The sequence below is a fragment of the Sparus aurata genome, chromosome 15, assembly GCF_900880675.1.
Source record: "Sparus aurata chromosome 15, fSpaAur1.1, whole genome shotgun sequence".
NCBI lineage: Eukaryota > Metazoa > Chordata > Actinopteri > Spariformes > Sparidae > Sparus > Sparus aurata.
Window position 1 is genome coordinate 31,056,140 of NC_044201.1, and position 19,256 is coordinate 31,075,395.

The 19,256-nt window shown below is 46.6% G+C and overlaps 1 protein-coding gene across 3 annotated transcripts; it reads right to left on the reverse strand.

Annotated features, from left to right (window-relative positions):
* Positions 1 to 1,401: 1,401 nt before the first annotated feature.
* LOC115597163 (echinoderm microtubule-associated protein-like 4) lies at positions 1,402 to 19,244 on the reverse strand. 3 transcript variants are annotated; one of them, XM_030442899.1, is made up of 24 exons: positions 18,933 to 19,244; positions 16,076 to 16,261; positions 15,590 to 15,710; positions 14,800 to 15,000; positions 13,600 to 13,740; positions 13,453 to 13,478; positions 12,611 to 12,646; positions 11,440 to 11,563; positions 10,952 to 11,101; positions 10,781 to 10,850; positions 10,525 to 10,635; positions 10,032 to 10,127; positions 9,009 to 9,143; positions 6,418 to 6,553; positions 5,348 to 5,496; positions 5,116 to 5,241; positions 4,604 to 4,735; positions 4,457 to 4,524; positions 4,144 to 4,232; positions 3,953 to 4,050; positions 3,569 to 3,656; positions 3,375 to 3,473; positions 3,081 to 3,211; positions 1,402 to 2,906 (listed from the first exon to the last, which is right to left on the reverse strand). In XM_030442899.1, the coding sequence occupies exons 1-24, from the start codon at positions 18,955 to 18,957 to the stop codon at positions 2,451 to 2,453; spliced, it is 2,994 nt and encodes a 997-aa protein (XP_030298759.1). In that variant the 5' UTR covers positions 18,958 to 19,244; the 3' UTR covers positions 1,402 to 2,450. The 3 variants fall into 3 exon arrangements, with proteins under 3 accessions (XP_030298759.1, XP_030298761.1, XP_030298760.1); XM_030442901.1 differs by lacking the exon at positions 14,800 to 15,000; XM_030442900.1 differs by lacking the exon at positions 12,611 to 12,646.
* Between the last annotated feature and the right edge of the window lie 12 nt (positions 19,245 to 19,256).

A 19,256-nucleotide genomic window follows, 5' to 3' on the forward strand; every position in this document is an offset into this window, starting at 1 on the left:
GGATACATCTGACCTCTGACCTCTCGCCGTCATCAGCAGGAAGAAAAAAACAAAGATTATCAGTTTTCAAAACATTTATTTGCATTTTTTTGTTGAAATCTTCAGTACAGTCTGTCATCTGACAGGAATGCATGAGAGAAGACATGATTGGCTCAAAACAGTCACATGAACATCATCATCATGGGTATCAATGTCATTACTGATCACTGAAAAATAAACATTTGAATCCAGAAAATCCCACAAAACCCCGCCCCTCCATTACATCCAATAACCCCGTCCCTCCCTTACATCCAATAACCCCGCCCCCGCTGACATCCACTAACCCCGCCCACCCTGCACCCTCATAACCCCGCCCTCCCTGAACAACCAGGTGAGTCCCTGAACTCTGTACAAGCCCTTCAGAGAGACGAGCGTAGAAAAGATGAAGATATTAAAGATAACGAGTATTAAAAAGGCAAAAACATGAACAACCCACCCTCCCCTCCCTCGAAAGGCCCCTCCCCCTGGAGTGACATCATCATGACATCATGACATTCAGAAAACATTTTGAAGAGAAATGGTCCAAAAGAGACAAAAACAAACATCATCAGCCGTCATTCAGTGAGTCACTAACAACCAGCCAATCAGAGGAGAGGATCTCATGTATGTCCCGTGACCTGATTGGCTGAGAGATGTGAGCGTTGACTGTGAAGGGCGGCTGAGTATTTTTACAGTGTAGCTGAGGGGCTGCTGCCCCCTGGTGGTGAACAGAATATACACACAGGTATCTGCAGTATATACAGACAGAGATCCTCTAACAGAGAGACGTCTCACTCCTCTGTCGACTCTGATTATTTAAACACACCTGAGTCACAGTTTTTAATCTGGAGGCTGACTTTGTGTTACTGTTAACATCTTTACTTCCTGTTTCCACCTCTTTACTTCCTGTTTCCTGTTCTCTGTGTGACTTTAAATTCAGCCTCAGGCTGCGGTCCAACAATCCGACTGACCCTGAAGTGGTCGTGATTAACAGACATGAAGGAAAAACTCTGATCCGTTTCCTTTCTTCAGCACAGGAAACACTAGAGGGGCGATAACGCCGCCCCATAATTCCTTGCTGCCACAGTTTATCTGCAGTCAGACTGTTTTCATGAATTCTTCAAATCTTTGACGTTTCCAATCGAGAACAGGACGTTACGTTATCCGACTGTTGGACCGCAGCCAGCCGCTCCAGACTGAAGCTCACCTGTTGTTTATATTTCCTGCAAGTTCCACAATAAAAGTCTACCAGACTACTGTCCCTTCTCAGGAGGACTTTTACTGTGAAAATCCTTCAGAAAGGTTGAGTTTGGCAGTTTAACAAAATAAAAGTCAAATAATAAATGAATCTTATCAGTATTACAAGATTCCTCTGATCAATAATTGTTGGGAACCAATAATCAATAATCATTAAAAGTATTTCTTAATATCAAAGGAATAAAACGTTAATAAGGTTTTTTTTTTTTATCTAAAAGACATTTCCGACTTTTTGCAGGTCCTCTCTGATCCACCGACACTTCCTGTTCTACTCTGCTCTTACTGGAGGAGGGACCGTTACCCAACACACCTGAGACTCATCTCACCTGTTCTTCCTTTAAATCTTTCCTCATCAAAGTGAAACATTCTTTCACACTTCTGTTTTTTTAAACCCCCAGCAACATTTCAAAGAACAAAAACAACTTCCAGGTGTGTGTGTGTGTGTGTGTCAGGTAACTGCTCCTCCTCTAGTCTCTGCTCAGGTAAATCAGAAGCTCCAGGTATTTCAAACTGTGACATCTCATGCTCTAACTGAAGGAACGTTTATTTTAACAGCTGATTGATTAGAAAACAACCTGATGCTGCAGCCACATGCACGCTCACACACACACACACACACACACACACAGACTATCCTTGTGAGGACCGTCAATGACCACTGAGAACTGTTGATTAGTTTCCGTGATGTTCTCCATTCAGAGTCCTGAATGAGCTGTCTGCAGCTCCTGTCTGCAGTGTACTCATGGATGTAATAGATTACTCTGATACTGAAGAAAACTTAAAAACATGATGATTCTCAGAGAAGTTCTACAGAGTTTCTCTTTCTCATTTCTAAGTGGATTTATGGGAGTTTATTCTCTCTGCTCAGAGAAAATGATCCTCAGGAAGTGACGTCACCCTGAATCACATCAACATGTTTCTGTTCACATTAACTCAGTATTAACTCTTATTTACCATCACAGCAACATGTGTTCACCCTAACTGAACCTCAACCTGCTCCGTCTTTAAAAAACTCGGTCTGATCCCTCGAACTGACGTTTAAATGTACGACACAAACTAAATGTCCTCACTTTGTAAAAATGTCCTCACTTTGTAAAAATGTCCTCAACCTGTCCTGGTCCTCACAAAGATAGCTGTACCAGAACACTCACTCATCTACACACTCACAGACTCGTCTATGAGGGGGGGGTGAGGGGGGGCAGCCCCTCGTCGCTGGGCGTGGCCGTGTCGTCGCTCGGCTCCAGGCTGTCCTTCAGACTCACCGTGCTGTCAGAGGGGGGCGGGGTCGACTCGGAACGGGGCGGAGTTAACTCAGAGACAGGTGGGGCTAACTCTGTGGGGGGCGGGCTGTCCGGGGAGGGCTCCTGGGTCCCGTTGGCTGTCGGAGGAGGGGCAGGTCCCTGTGTGGGTGTGGCTTTATCGATAGAGGGAGGGGTGAATACAGGCTCCGCCCTGTGGGGGGCGGAGTTAGAGAGGAGGCTGTCAGTGAGAGAGAGCGAAGCTTTCTCCACCAAGCGCCACTGCATGATGCTGGTGTCCTTCCCCCCCGTCGAGATCAGGTGACTGTCTTTATACAGGAAGCTGACGTTGGTCACATGACTGCTGTGGGCGCTGTACTTATGGCTGGGAGCCTGTACACACACACACACACACACACACACACACAGATTATTGATCGATTGATTCTCAGCTTGTTTCTGAAACAGGATCAGTAAGAACCAGAAGAGAAAACTTTCAAGTCAACAGATCCAAATAACAATTGATCGTTCGGTCGATTTAAAATCCGAAACATAAAAAGCTCTCACCTTTGGCGTGGAGCACGGGTAGGCGAACAGGTGAACTTTACAGAAGTCGTCGGCTAGAGCGATCACCTTCCTGTTGTGAGATCTGATCAGAGCGTTGATGTCGGTGCCGTCTGAGCCCTCCGGCCACACACCTATCACACACACACACACACACACACACACACACACACACACACACACACAATGAAACAGAAACAAACAAAGTCGTTAGAAATTGTTTGTTAAAAATTTCAGATGTGAAAACAAACAGCTCTGTTCTCATGTACAGGTGTGAAGGTGTGAAGGTGTGCTAACCGAACACGTGGTATCCAAGGACGCAGGTGTATGTTGCCCAGTTGATGTCTTTGCACTCTGATCGATTCCGGATCAGTTTGCAGCCGTTTGGAACGTCCCCTGAAAACACACACCTGTCACATAACAACACAGGTACACAGGTACACAGTGTACCTCACAGTACTACAGTAGTGCAGTATAATCACAGTACTCACAGTAGAGGATCTCATAGTCTCCAGAGTTGGACATGATGAAGTTGTTGTCAGGTGACCAGTCCAGGTGTGTGATGTAGCTGGAATGTCCCTGTGGAAACATTCAGGTAACTCATCATCATCATCATCTGAAATATTGTTTAAGTGAAAATGTCGTCCAATAGGAAGCGACCTCTTCATTATACAATCTTAAGTCTTAATACAAATCTGACTAATCAGACTTCTGTCTCCTTCACTTGATAAAAGATATAGATGAATATATTGATATCCGCTGTAATTTCGCTCTCAGTTGGATTTGAACTTTGATGATCTCCTTCCCAGTTTGGATCAATCCGTCCTCGTTATGTTTCAGATGATATTTAAAAGAAGCGGACTCATCAGACTTACGGTGCACTTCCCGTAGCGGCTGTACTTGCGTCCTCTGTCGGACACGTTGTAAAGGTAAATAAAGTTATCGTGAGATCCAACAGCCAGCAGACTGCCATCTGCAGACACACAGAGAGGAGCATCATGGGACATGTAGTTCACCTATCTCATTATGTTGTCCTAACTGGATCGCTTCACATGACTCCACCCACCTTCAGAGAAGCGCATCACAGACAGCTGCTCGTTCCCGTCGGTGTGGATCGCCACCAGGTCCGTGGTCTCAGCGTCCAGAACGTACCACCTGAGACAGGTAGACCAGTTAGACCGCATGATACAGGTAGACCACACAGACCACCATGAAACAGGTGGACCAGTTAGACCACCATGAAACAGGTGGACCAGTTAGACCACCATGAAACAGGTGGACCAGTTAGAACGCCGTGAAACAGGTGGACCAGTTAGACCACCATGAAACAGGTGGACCAGTTAGATGATGATGGATTAACTACCAATAGTTATACTAACTTTCCTGAGTGTGTTCCTATGGCAACCACGGCTCCGCTGGGATGGAAGTCTGCACAGTGACCATGTTCCTGGGGGAGGGACAAAGCTGTCAATCATCTATCGATCATTCTTTTGATAAAGAATCCACCAACCAGCTGTCAGCCTCACCTCCAGCGTGCGGCTCCACTGAAGACTGTGATCCACCGCGTTCCAGACGCAGACGAGCCGGTCCTGAGCACACGTCAGAAACATCTCTCTGGACGGGTGAGACGCCAAGCCCCACAGCTCGTCTGTGTGACCCTGAACACATCACGACACAAACATAGTGAGAGCCTGAACACATCACAACAGAAACACACAGAGAGCCTGAACACATCACAACAGAAACATAGTGAGAGCCTGAACACATCACGACACAAACATACTGAGGGCCTGAACACATCACGACACAAACATACTGAGGGCCTGAACACATCACGACACAAACATACTGAGGGCCTGAACACAGCACGACACAAACATACTGAGGGCCTGAACACATCACAACAGAAACACACAGAGAGCCTGAACACATCACAACAGAAACACACAGAGAGCCTGAACACATCACGACACAAACATGCAGGGAGCTTGGACACATTACATCATGATGATGTCATGATGATGTCACATGGCCTCACCTGGACCTCTACCAGGAAGCCATCGTTGAAGGTTCCTCTAAGTATGAAGTTTCGAGAGGTCCCAACCAGAAACTCGTCCCCCTTCCCTTCAGACACGGCTCTGATGGTTCCATACTGATCTGGGACCTGTTAACACATGTCAGTCATGTGACCCCCTTTTTACTTACTTAATAGATTTTTGACTCAAATTGCAGCAGCCGGGTTCTGACGTGTGTGTGTGTGTGTGTGTGACCTCGATGTCGCGGTCAGCTCGCAGTTCGTGGTCCCACAGGATGATTTTTCGGTCTTTTCCTCCTCCGGTCAGCAGAGTGCCGCTCCTCATCTCACACATACAGAACACACTGCCCTCGTGACCCTTCACCTGCCGGCTGATCTGAAACGCTGCACACACACACACACACACACACACACAAAGGTGAGTCACACTTCTGAACTGAACTGTTCATAAAGATGGAGGTATGATTCCTCTCAGAATTTAAATTAAACAGTAGTTAATGCTGCAGTGTGTGTGTGTTCATCCACACGCTTCATGTCTCAGGTGTTTTCTGTGTTTTCAGGTGCAGTTCCTACAGCAGCCAGCAGGAGGCAGCAGATCACACAGAAAACACTTCCTGTTACTTCAGGTTTCCTGTTCAAACAAATCCACCGCTGGAGGCCAAATGTATTATGTTCAGTGTGTTAACGACATGAACGTTAAACTTGTGTAAATGTTTGTGTCTCCTGATGTGAAGTCTGTAGTTTGACCTCGACATGTTCAGTCTGTTAATCTGCTGCCGACATTCTTAAGAACTCTGATCTGGTTCCAGTGAAGAACTTCACCTGAAAAACGTTTAATTCTTGGCAGCGCTCCTGTTGAAACCAGTTTAGCGGCGTGTCACTAAAACCATTACTGAAACTGCGCCAACACACACACAAGCACACACACACACTTCTCCGTGTTCTCTCTTCAGTGTTACACTGATCTCAGGTCAGGTTTTTATTTCTATTGTTTTAATTTCCTGTGTTGATGTTAAATGTTTTACTTAAGAATTTCACTGTTCAAATCTATCAGGATCTGTTCCTCACCTGCAGGAACTCAGGTCATGGTAACAGCTGTGAGCACACACACACACACACACACACACACACACACACACAAAGGTTCTGTAGTGTTTGTGCCGCTCGTCATAATCAACATAAAAATATAGAACAGACAATAACTGTTTCCAGTTTCAGTCACTGAGATAAAGAGCAACGTTCAATGAGAGTTTCTTAAACTCAGCAGAAAACTGTGTCTTTCTTCAGTTTTCAGCCGATGCTCACCTCGGGGTCCCTTCCCGGTGGGGGTCTCAGCGGTGCTCCTGGTCCAGACCAGCAGGATTCCTCCGGAGTCTCCAGTCAGGATGTCTCCAGTACTCAGGAAGGCCAGACACTGGATGAACTTTGGCTTCTCGTATTTCTGCAGACACAACAAGAAACTGGGTCAAAGGCAGAGCAGGACTCCAGACCAGGACCACAGACCAGGACTACAGACCAGGACCACAGACCAGGACTACAGACCAGGACCACAGAAGAGGACTACTGAACAGGACCACAGAACAGGACTCCAGACCAGGACTACAGACCAGGACTACAGAACAGGACTACTGAACAGGACTACAGAACAGGACCACAGAACAGGACTCCAGACCAGGACTACAGACCAGGACTACAGAACAGGACCAAAGAACAGGACTCCAGACCAGGACTACAGACCAGGACTACAGAACAGGACCACAGAACAGGACTACAGACCAGGACTACAGAACAGGACTACAGAACAGGACCACAGAACAGGACTCCAGACCAGGACTACAGACCAGGACTACAGAACAGGACCACAGAACAGGACTACAGACCAGGACTACAGAACAGGACTACAGACCAGGACTACAGAACAGGACCACAGAACAGGACTCCAGACCAGGACTACAGACCAGGACTACAGAACAGGACTACTGAACAGGACTACAGAACAGGACCACAGAACAGGACTCCAGACCAGGACTACAGACCAGGACTACAGAACAGGACCACAGAACAGGACTACAGACCAGGACTACAGAACAGGACTACAGACCAGGACTACAGAACAGGACCACAGAACAGGACCCCAGACCAGGACTACAGACCAGGACTACAGAACAGGACCACAGAACAGGACTACAGAACAGGACCACAGAACAGGACTACAGAACAGGACCACAGAACAGGACCACAGACCAGGACTACAGACCAGGACTACAGAACAGGACTACTGAACAGGACTACAGAACAGGACCACAGAACAGGACCACAGAACAGGACTCCAGACCAGGACTACAGACCAGGACTACAGAACAGGACCACAGAACAGGACCACAGACCAGGACTACAGAACAGGACTCCAGACCAGGACTACAGACCAGGACTACAGACCAGGACTACAGAACAGGACTACAGAACAGGACTCCAGACCAGGACTACAGACCAGGACTACAGAACAGGACTACTGAACAGGACTACAGAACAGGACCACAGAAGAGGACTACTGAACAGGACCACAGAACAGGACTCCAGACCAGGACTACAGACCAGGACTACAGAACAGGACTACTGAACAGGACTACAGAACAGGACCACAGAACAGGACTCCAGACCAGGACTACAGACCAGGACTACAGAACAGGACCACAGAACAGGACTCCAGACCAGGACTACAGACCAGGACTACAGAACAGGACCACAGAACAGGACTACAGACCAGGACTACAGAACAGGACTACAGAACAGGACCACAGAACAGGACTCCAGACCAGGACTACAGACCAGGACTACAGAACAGGACCACAGAACAGGACCACAGACCAGGACTACAGAACAGGACTACAGACCAGGACTACAGAACAGGACCACAGAACAGGACTACAGACCAGGACTACAGAACAGGACCACAGAACAGGACTCCAGACCAGGACTACAGACCAGGACTACAGAACAGGACTACAGAACAGGACTACAGACCAGGACTACAGAACAGGGCGACTTAAGTCCTTTTCTGCTTCTGTGGTTTGTTTGTCTGACAGTCTAACTGGACTTTAAGTGGAAAGACAAACTAGAAACCATGAAAACTATAAAGCTGGGTTGATTCACAGTCGGTACAGTACAGTTCTGTGTGTCCGGCAGTGAAATGTTCTGTGGACTGAACGAAGCCGTCGGCCATCGTCTCTCTGATCTGAAAACATTTTTCATATGATTTTTCTAAACGTGTGAAACTTTTATTCTGAAGGTTTGTTCCTTTGTGTTCAGCTGGGTGGAACTTCCTGTTTCTCTGAAGATTAAATTCCTCACATTCACTTTGTTTCAGTCTGCTCCACCAAACCCCATTCATCTTTCAGTCAATTTAATCCGTCAGGTCAGATTCTTCAACAAACACACAGATGATCCATTTTGATGTTTTGATGCTGTAACTCTGATGTAACTCTCACAGACACAGTTAGCTTTGTGTAGCACACGGAAGACAACACTTGTCCCTGGATTTAACTGAGGTTAGTTATTCTGATCAGAACAATCCAAAAACAAAAAATTAACTTCAGATCAGATCAGATCAATGAATCTACTTTGTTAAAAAATCAGTTCATGAATCTAATGAACGTGGATGAAGAACTGAAGGTAAATATAGATAACTGACGTCTGGTCAAAGGTTTTCCTTCAACTTTACATAAAGACAGTTAGAGTTTAATCTGATTCACAGTTTTAAACTCTAAACAAAGTTTTGTTTTCTAATAGAAAATGATCCAAATATCAGAGAGAACATGCCAATAAAACCTTGTTTGTTTCTTTAAGTGGTAACTAATATATAAACCAAAAGTAAAATAAATTAAGAATCTTCTCACCCCAAAGATTCCCTGTTTACGAGCCAGTGAGGTCCCACTCCAGGTCCAGAAGAAGATGTGGGACTTTCCACAGGTGACGATGGTGTTCGGGTCAGTGGGGTGGAACTCCACGACCAAGACCACCTCGTTAGTGGTCTGAAAGAGTTTCAACACAGAGACACCAGTCAGGACCAGTTAAACCAAGCCAGGACCAGTTAAACTCAGCCAGGACCAGTTAAACCAAGCCAGGACCAGTTAAACTCAGCCAGGACCAGTTAAACTCAGCCAGGACCAGTTAAACCAAGCCAGGACCAGTTAAACCCAGTCAGGACCAGTTAAACTCAGCCAGGACCAGTTAAACCAAGCCAGGACCAGTTAAACCAAGCCAGGACCAGTTAAACCAAGCCAGGACCAGTTAAACTCAGTCAGGACCAGTTAAACCAAGCCAGGACCAGTTAAACCAAGCCAGGACCAGTTAAACCCAGTCAGGACCAGTTAAACTCAGCCAGGACCAGTTAAACCAAGCCAGGACCAGTTAAACTCAGTCAGGACCAGTTAAACCCAGTCAGGACCAGTTAAAACAAGCCAGGACCAGTTAAACCAAGCCAGGACCAGTTAAACTCAGTCAGGACCAGTTAAACCAAGCCAGGACCAGTTAAACCAAGCCAGGACCAGTTAAACCCAGTCAGGACCAGTTAAACTCAGCCAGGACCAGTTAAACCAAGCCAGGACCAGTTAAACTCAGTCAGGACCAGTTAAACCCAGCCAGGACCAGTTAAACCAAGCCAGGACCAGTTAAACTCAGTCAGGACCAGTTAAACCAAGCCAGGACCAGTTAAACCCAGTCAGGACCAGTTAAACCCAGTCAGGACCAGTTAAACCAAGCCAGGACCAGTTAAACTCAGTCAGGACCAGTTAAACCAAGCCAGGACCAGTTAAACCAAGCCAGGACCAGTTAAACTCAGTCAGGACCAGTTAAACCCAGTCAGGACCAGTTAAACCCCGCTCATGTCCAGTATGACAACTATGTTGTTTGTTGTTCACCTTGATCTCAGCGATCTTTGACTTCTTCTGCCAATCCCAAACTGTCAACATGTGATCGTTACAGTCGTCAATAACACTCAGGTGCTGACCAGAGTCCTGAAAGAGACAGAGACAGGTGTGAGACAGACAGACAGGTGTGAGACAGACAGACAGGTGTGAGACAGACAGACAGACAGGTGTGAGACAGACAGACAGGCAGGTGTGAGACAGACAGACAGGTGTGAGACAGACAGGCAGGTGTGAGACAGACAGACAGACAGGTGTGAGACAGACAGACAGGTGAGAGACAGACAGACGGGTGTGAGACAGACAGACAGGTGTGAGACAGACAGACAGACAGGTGTGAGACAGACAGACAGGTGTGAGACAGACAGACAGGTGTAAATGCAGCCATCGACCATGTTTTCAGTGATGTCTGAATGTGAAGCCTTAGATGTGAGCAGTGTGGTCTACATATTATACAGTTCCCATCATGCACCTGGGTAATACTTACAGCTTTAGAAAAAGCCAGCGAGCCGACTCCTCGCTCGAATGTTCCCAAACCGATGACCTGCAGAGTCGACAGACTGACGCTGTCCCAGATACGAACGTGAGGCTGCAGCGGCTGGAGACAAAAGTTACACGACAGATTGTGACAAGTTAATTTGTCCGTTCAACCTTCATCACTTCACTGTTGAACCCTCAAAAGATGTCGAAAAGAGTAAAACATGTTTGTTTAGTCTCGTTTGTACTGTAGTAACACTCCTCACCCGTCCATCTTTGTCCACTCCTGCAATCTGTCCTGTTGCGATCCGGATCTTATCAGGATGGATTGCCAAACTGAGGGACAGGGACAGAGACAGAGATATGACATCACACACGTCATCACACACCAGCCAATAGGAGAGCAGCAGATGATTCTGGTGTAAGTGTTTTCTCACCACTTGACACAGTCGGTGTGTCCGAGGTAATGTCTCTGCGTCCGCTCTTCATAGTTAAACAAAGCCACAACGGAGGCGATGAAGTAAACAATCTCTCCGGTTGGGAGGAGGTAAATGTTCGCTCTGCAGTCTCTGCCACGGTAACCATACCTGCAGGAAGTCAAGGACAAACCTGGCAAACACCTGGTTAATACCTGGGTTATTCAGTCTTTGTGTCTAATCCTCTGTAACCTCGTTGTTTTATCGTTGTATGCAGACGAAACGCTTCTGTCTGTATCTGATCGTCTGAGCATCCTTCAGTGGATCTTCAGTCTGTCAGCTGAGAGTTTGTTGTTTATCTGAATATAAATCAGGGCTCATGAATAATTTATCATTTAACTTCAGGAATTACTTTAGCTGATTATTTTCAGTCAGAACTATCATGTTTAATTTTCAACTGCTGCTGATTATAATGAATCATCAGTGCTCCTGTACAGACTGAAGGATACACCCATTCCAGCTTGAGTCTTTCTGAAGGGAGTTCAGTCCGAACATCTTCGTAGTTCTCCACGTCTGACGGGATAAACATGGTGATCGGTCGACCTCGCATGAACATCTTGATGTGGTTTCCCTCTGAAACAGCAGACACAAACACAGAAACGTGTTGAAGGGAAAACACTTTTTTTATGAGAGACTTAAAAACAGATATCAGACCGATACAGACGCACGACTGATAACAAACCATCAGCTGATACAATAAACACACTACAAAACAATAAACCCAAACCTGAGAGACGCACAACGACTACAAACAACGTGTCCGTGTCTTCTCTCATTGTCGTCATTTGGATACAAACTGGATTTGGTTAATCAATCAATAATCAATATTATAAGATAGAATACTGTTCAGGATCAGAACACGTCTGCTTTAACTCTTTTCAACAATCAAAATAAATGATGTAAATAAATGTGTTTAATAAAGATTTGGTTCACTGTTAAAGGTCAAAGTGTGAGTAACACCGTCACTAAATGACCTCGTTATTTATTGATCAGCTGACACTGAGCTCTAAACCAATCAATGAGATCGATCCAGCTCTGATCAGGTTCTGTGCTATTAATGATCTGTGTTGGATGCATCCAATCAGATCACACAACATGAAAACTGTTCTGGTTAAAGAGCAACAAGAGTTAGACACACAGGTGAGGGACAGGTGAGGAAGCACTGATGCCGTGCAGGTGAAGCAGGTGAGACAGAAACACCTGCTGCGTCGTTGTTTACCTCCACAGAATCACAAACATGATGATGTCACATAACTTGTCAATCAAACTGACAGTGTCTAATAAAATGCTTCATGTTTAGAGAGTGGGCGGGTTTTTTGTTTCACTGATCCATAAGGGGTCCTTTAATAATCTCACATAGCAACTGCATCTTCTATGGAGGTAAAGACAAGCAGGGGCGGAGCCACAGACAGGTGTGCCATCACCTGATCAAGCTGAAGGAGAGAGAGCAGGTGGGTGAGCGAGGCTGCTGATGTAAAGCAGAGAGAGAGAGAGAGAGAGAGAGAAAGAGATGTGATCGATCCAGAGCAGAAACAGGAAGCGCAAATTCAGCTGCTGTTAGCATGTTAGCCTGTTGTTAGCCTGCTAGCTCGCTCACACAGTCGACTCATCAGGACTCACCAGCTTGGCTGTTTTTCTCTCGGGTCGACATTTTGGCTGGTTTGAGACAAACACAGTGTCACTCAGAAACATAAACAAACAACAACAACACCACAAACATCAGCAACACAATAACACCAAAAGCAACAGCAACACAACAACAACAACAAACAACAGCAACAAAACAACAACACAAACAGCAACATAACACCACCAAACATCAGCAACACAACAACACCAAACATCAGCAACACAACAACACCAAACATCAGCAACACAACACCAAACATCAGCAACACAACAACACCAAACATCAGCAACACAACACCAAACATCAGCAACACAACAACACCAAACATCAGCAACACAACACTCAGCACCACAACACCAACATCAGAACACAACAACACCAACATCAGCAACCACAACAACACCAAACATCAGCAACACACAACACCAAACGCAACAGCAACACAACAACAACAACGACAGCAACAAAAACCAAACAACAACAACAACAACACAAAAAAACAGACATCAACAGAAACAAACAAACAAATAGCAACACAAACAAACAAACACAGACATCAACATAAAGAACAACAAACAAAAACAGCAATCCAAACAAGCGGAAACAACAACAGCAAAACAAACAAAAACAAAACAGGATCATCAATAACAACAATGACATCATCATCAGTCGTTACAGGATTCCTGTTGAAATATTTTAAATGTCTTTAAAGCTGTGTTGCTGAAAGCTGGCCTCCTATTGGCTGTTACAGATGATGATGATGATGATGATGATGATGAAGACTATGAAGACTATGGTACCTTCATGATTGGGATGATAAAAATATATTTACCTTGACTGACCACCGGGTCTTTGTGTCTGAAAAGAGGCAATCAATAAATCAATCAATCAATCAATAAATCAGTGTGTGCGTCTGTGTGTGTGTGTGTGTGTGTGTGTGTGTGTGTGTGTGTGTGAGCGTGTGTGTGTGTGTGTGTACCTCTCAGCGTTCTTCACCACCTTGGCGAGCAGCTTCGAGGTGGATGCAGCCTTCACCAGTTTGTTCCTGTTGTCCTCTGAAGAGTCCCAGGTGCTGCTCTGAGAACGCTCCATACCTGAGGACCGCTTCACACTGGGCCCCCTGAACACACACACACACACACACACACACACACACACACACACACACACTGTAACATAACGACGAGGAGGAGGGGGGGGGCACTCCGAGTCACTGAGCTTCATCTCTATTTATCTCCAGATCAGTTTAATGTGTTTTATTGATTATGGATTGATTTGTTCCGTCTCAGTTTGAAGCCCCTGCAGAGCTCCACTGTGTCTGTGGATGTAGACGCACAGATGTAGAAGTCGCAATAACAACATCTGGAACTCATTATGAATGATCAGTGATATAATGTGTGTGTATGTTCGACAGGTGTCACACCTGCTTTTACCAACAAACTGTGACGAACGGCTTCGGTTCAGCTTCAAATTCATTAAAATCTCAGTGACTCAGAGTTCAACAAACGATCCAGGAGGAGGTTAGTGAGCTGAACTGCAGAAGGCCTGAACAGGAAGAGAAAGAGGAAGAGGAAGAAGAAGAGGAAGAAGAAGAGGAGGTCCTCAGGTGAGCTGGGAGGAGAACAGGTCAGTAGTTAAAACACACGCAGCCCAGTCTGAACTCTCTAGCAGCAAACAGTAAAGAGGAGCCAGAGGGGACGAGGAGGCAGGAGGCTCCAGGACTCCCATGAGACCTCAGGGGACCTCCAAGTTAACCAGGAGTCCACAGGAGACTCCTGGATCTGCAGGAGACCTGGAGGGACTACAGGTTAACTTGGAGGCCTGAGTAGGCTCGAAGGTCTCAGGAAAGTCCAGTTAGAGGAGGTGAAGTCCTCAGGAGAAGATATGTTAGTGGTTTGGATAAAAACACACACAGTTAAAGCTTTTCACCAGCAAGAAAGAGGATCTCCTGGAGGCCTCAGGTGGCTCCAGGAACCAGAACGTCCTGACACCTTCTGGAGCTACAGAAGGTCTCAGGAGGCGCCAGGATCCCCTGGAGACACCTGAGCTGGTCAGGGACTCAGGTGCTGGCGGACTGTGGGTCCTCGGGGGAGGAGTTAGTAACCACTCACAGAGTGATGTCAGAGAAGCGTCAGCAGGAAGTGAGATTAGAAGCAGCCGACAGATCACAAAGTGGAACCTTTTTGGAGGGACGTGGCCTTTGCTGCTGTCAGCAGACTGAGCTGGTCTCTGGGGGGTCTGAGGGGTCTGGGGGGTCTGGGGAGGGTGGGGAGAGGAGGGAGAGGGGGTCGAGTCCTTTGGGCGAGGAGACTCCTCACGCTCTTGGATCTCCTCCATCAGAGACCGCTGGCTGCTGACCTCCTTCTTCCTGTCTGTTCCACTGTGGACAAAACCAGGACCATGAGAGACCACCTACTACAGATTCTACTGGTTCTACTGGTTCTACTCTACATTGACTGCTTCTACTGTGTTTCTACTGGTTCTACTGTGTTTACTTCAGTGACTCAAACCAACAAAATCCATCAGAGACCGCTGGCTGCTGACCTCCTCCTTCCTGTGTGCTCCACTGTGGACAAAACCAGGACCATGAGAGACCAGAACACATTGATTCTACTGTATTTCTACTCATTCTATTGTTTCTACTGATTCCCCTCTCCAATGGGACTAGACCAAGACCGTGAGAGACCAGAAACTACTCCTGTGGCTCTCCTGATTCTACTGAGTAGTCTCTACTGAAGTAATTCTGGTTCCACTGGTTTATACTGGGAGCACTGGACACCACGTAAATAATGTCAAACAGTTAAGTCATTGATTATATCAATAAACCCGATTAATCTGATCTGGTCTGCAGACACAGTGCTCTGTGAAGAAAAATCATCAATTAATCAAAAAAAACACATTTATACAGAAAACTGAAAACAACCTCAGAATGACCCTAACAGGCACCCTTACAAGGAATCTGTGTTTACCTCTTGGCAGCAGAGGACAGCGTCTCCTTCCTGGTGACGGAGGTGGAGTCTCTCTTTCGTCCAGATGTTCCTCCGTTAGCGATGCAGGACATCGAGTAGGCTTCACGCAGCGCAGCGCCGCCTGCAGGGGGCAGCACACCGTCAGCACTGAGCGTAACCAGTCCGCTCGCTACATCACGACCAGTTAAACACTGAACATGAAGTCACTCTTTAACTGGTTATCAGTGTTTTCTCACAACAGTGGCAGTTGTTATGTGTGTTTTCTTAGCTCAGCTAGCCTGCTAACTTTGTTTGGAGCCTCTGAGGCTGGACAGCCCGAGCTAGTAACACGTGGAGCGGAAACTCATATTACTACTGTTGTAACATTTACAGTCACGTTTAGATGTGTTGTTTTTCTCAATATCTGTGAACTGTTTGGATCCAGCAACACCTAATCAAGTCTTTACAGAATGACCAAGTTCAAGTAATAAAGAAAGGGAATGTTACCTTTCCCTCCATGTTGTTTCTTGGTTGAAGAGGCAGCAGAGACCTCAGAGGCAGCGAGGCGGCGAAGGACGTCAGCGAGAGCCGCCTTCATCACCGTCAACTCGTCTTCCTGCTGCTGAACGCGAAGCTCCAGAGCAGAAAGACGGTCGTTGACATCTGAGACGCTCGCTCCAGACATACTGTCATCTACAGAGACGGAGACACACTAATCTCAATATATGTTCATCTACGTTGAACTACACGTATGACTTCGCTGTGATGAGAGTGCAGAAAGCAGATCAGTCACCGAGCTGATCAATAAGGAACTGATCAGAGACTAACTGTGTGTTGAAATGATTAAACGTGAGCAGAAAAACTGTTCAGTCCTGCAGACGCTGCATGTGTCTGCATGTCTGCCCACACACACACACACACACACACACACACACACACACACACACACACAGTAATTGAGTTCAGCTGACTCCAACAACAACAGGGAGGGAAACCCACATTTTTTACTCAAACACACACAGACACACATTTGTCTCTCCATACTTAAGAGGACCATCTCTGAGAACATGTATTCCCTCATCTATAACACTGATCCATAAACCTGGATCCAACCAGAACCTTCAAACCAGGTCAGAACCTTCAAATCGGGTCAAGACCTACAAACTGACTGACTGTAGGTGTGACAGTCTTCACGTCCAACTGATATTATTCCGTGGTTCAGGCGACTCGTCTCAGAAACCTTCAGGGACGGACACAAAACATCTCACCTGCAGCAGCGATGACATCACTTCGCTCAGGTTCACCTGCAGCAGCTATGACATCACATGAATCTGACTGCTGAACTGTTTATCTGCAACTTGTGAAGAGTCGATTTCATGATGACCAGCTGCTCTCACTGATTACTGCGACATGATAAATCAATCAGCTGCTGAAAGACACATCTGTCATCTATCAGTATCGTTACTGATGAAGGTTTAAACTGCTTCAGTCATTTAATCTGATCATTTTACCCATAAACCTCCCAGTTCAGACCAGATAAATCTGTTGCTTTTTATATTGATTTGCTGATGTCACTCTGATATCAGTTAACATTGATCAACCACAATGAAATCACTGACCCAATCAATCCCATTTACCCACGGACCCAATCAATCCCATTTACCCACGGACCCAATCAATCCCATTAAACCACTGACACAATCAATCCCATTAAACCACTGACCCAATCAATCCCATTAAACCACTGACCCAATCAATCCCATTAAACCACTGACCCAATCAACCCCAATAAACCACTGACCCAATCAATCCCATTAAACCACTGACCCAATCAATCCCATTAAACCACTGACCCAATCAACCCCAATAAACCACTGACCCAATCAATCCCATTAAACCATTGACCCAATCAACCCCAATAAACCACTGACCCAATCAACCCCAATAAACCACTGACCCAATCAACCCCAATAAACCACTGACCCAATCAACCCCAATAAACCACTGACACAATCAACCCCAATAAACCACTGACCCAATCAACCCCAATAAACCACTGACCCAATCAATCCCAATAAACCACTGACCCAATCAACCCCAATAAACCACTGACCCAATCAATCCCAATAAACCACTGACACAATCAATCCCAATAAACCACTGACACAATCAATCCCAATAAACCACTGACACAATCAACCCCAATAAACCACTGACCCAATCAACCCCAATAAACCACTGACACAATCAATCCCAATAAACCACTGACCAATCAACCCCAATAAACCACTGACACAATCAACCCCAATAAACTACTGACCCAATCAATCCCAATAAACCACTGACACAATCAACCCCAATAAACCACTGACCCAATCAATCCCAATAAACCACTGACACAATCAACCCTAGTAAACCACTGACACAATCAACCCTAGTAAACCACTGACACAATCAACCCCATTAAACCACTGACACAATCAATCCCATTAAACCACTGACACAATCAATCCCAATAAACCACTGACACAATCAACCCTAGTAAACCACTGACCCACTCCAATCCCAATAAACCACTGGACCACAATCAATCCCAATAAACCCACTGAACCCAATCAATCCCAATAAACCACTGACCAATCAATCCTAGGTAACCACATAGGACAACCACTGACACAATCAACCCCAATAAACCACTGACATGGTTCATGCGTGATTGATCAGATTGGGGCATTTTTAGCTCTGTGTCGTGTTTCTGAACAGTTCGTACTGTTGGGGTGTGTGTGTGTGTGTGTGTGTGTGTCCCAGCAGTCATTGTGAAGAGATGATCAATGTTTCAACCGTCAGTGGATTTAACGTTGTGATTGATCTGTGCATTTACTGCAGCCATCGGCTCTGACTACTTCCTGAAATACTCTCTCTCTCACACACACACACACACGAGGTGAGAGACTCCATGAATAAATAATTTCCTGAGTTGTTCTGCTGATCAGAGTCCACACACACACACACACACACACACACACACAGTGAATATTGAACAGAATCAGTAGAATGTTCTGGTCGGACTCTTGTTGGGGTTTATGGTCTAACTGCCCCCCTGATGCCCCCGCTGGTCTCTGCTGGTCTCGTACAGATCCAGGTCTTTCTCTTTGGGGGTCCAGGACTCTGGAGAGTCTCCTTCAGGAGGAGCTGTTGGTTTTGTGGCCCTGCAGCCGCCGGAGGGGCGGTGCGGACTCTTTTTGATAAATACAGCAGTGACACGTGTAAAGCCGCCAGAGGCGCGTGCGGCTCTCCCCGTCCCGCCGCTGCACGGACAGGTGACCAGGTGACCTGCGGGGCGTGAGCGGCGGCTGGGACTCACCTAAACTGCCGGTGAATCCGTCCATTTTCCGGGAGAAAAGCGGGAGTCCGGGCCGGAGGCCTGCGGGAGGCTGAGCGCACACTGCGGGCCTCCGTCCGGGTTTTTCCACCGCAGCGGGGAGAGGAAGAGCCGAGCCGAGCCGAGCCGGGTCTGTCCCCGCCGCGCCGCCTGCCCTGTCCGTCCGTCCGTGAGGCCGAAGATCCGCTGCTTTCCTGCGGGCTGGAAGAAGACGCCGCTCCCGGAGGATCCGACAGCCGACAGAGAGACCGAGAGAAGCCGCGGAGGAGCCGCAGACACGACGGACCGACGCTGCTGCGCGTTTCC

Coding starts and splice junctions, on each gene's coding strand:
- LOC115597163 (XM_030442899.1), bottom strand. CDS start 18,957: ATGGACGGATTCACCGGCAGTTTAG. Junction 11,564..12,610: donor AGAGAAAAACAGCCAAGCTG/GTGAGTCCTGAT, acceptor CTGCTGTTTCAG/AGGGAAACCACATCAAGATG. Junction 4,736..5,115: donor GCTTCCTGGTAGAGGTCCAG/GTGAGGCCATGT, acceptor TGATGTGTTCAG/GGTCACACAGACGAGCTGTG.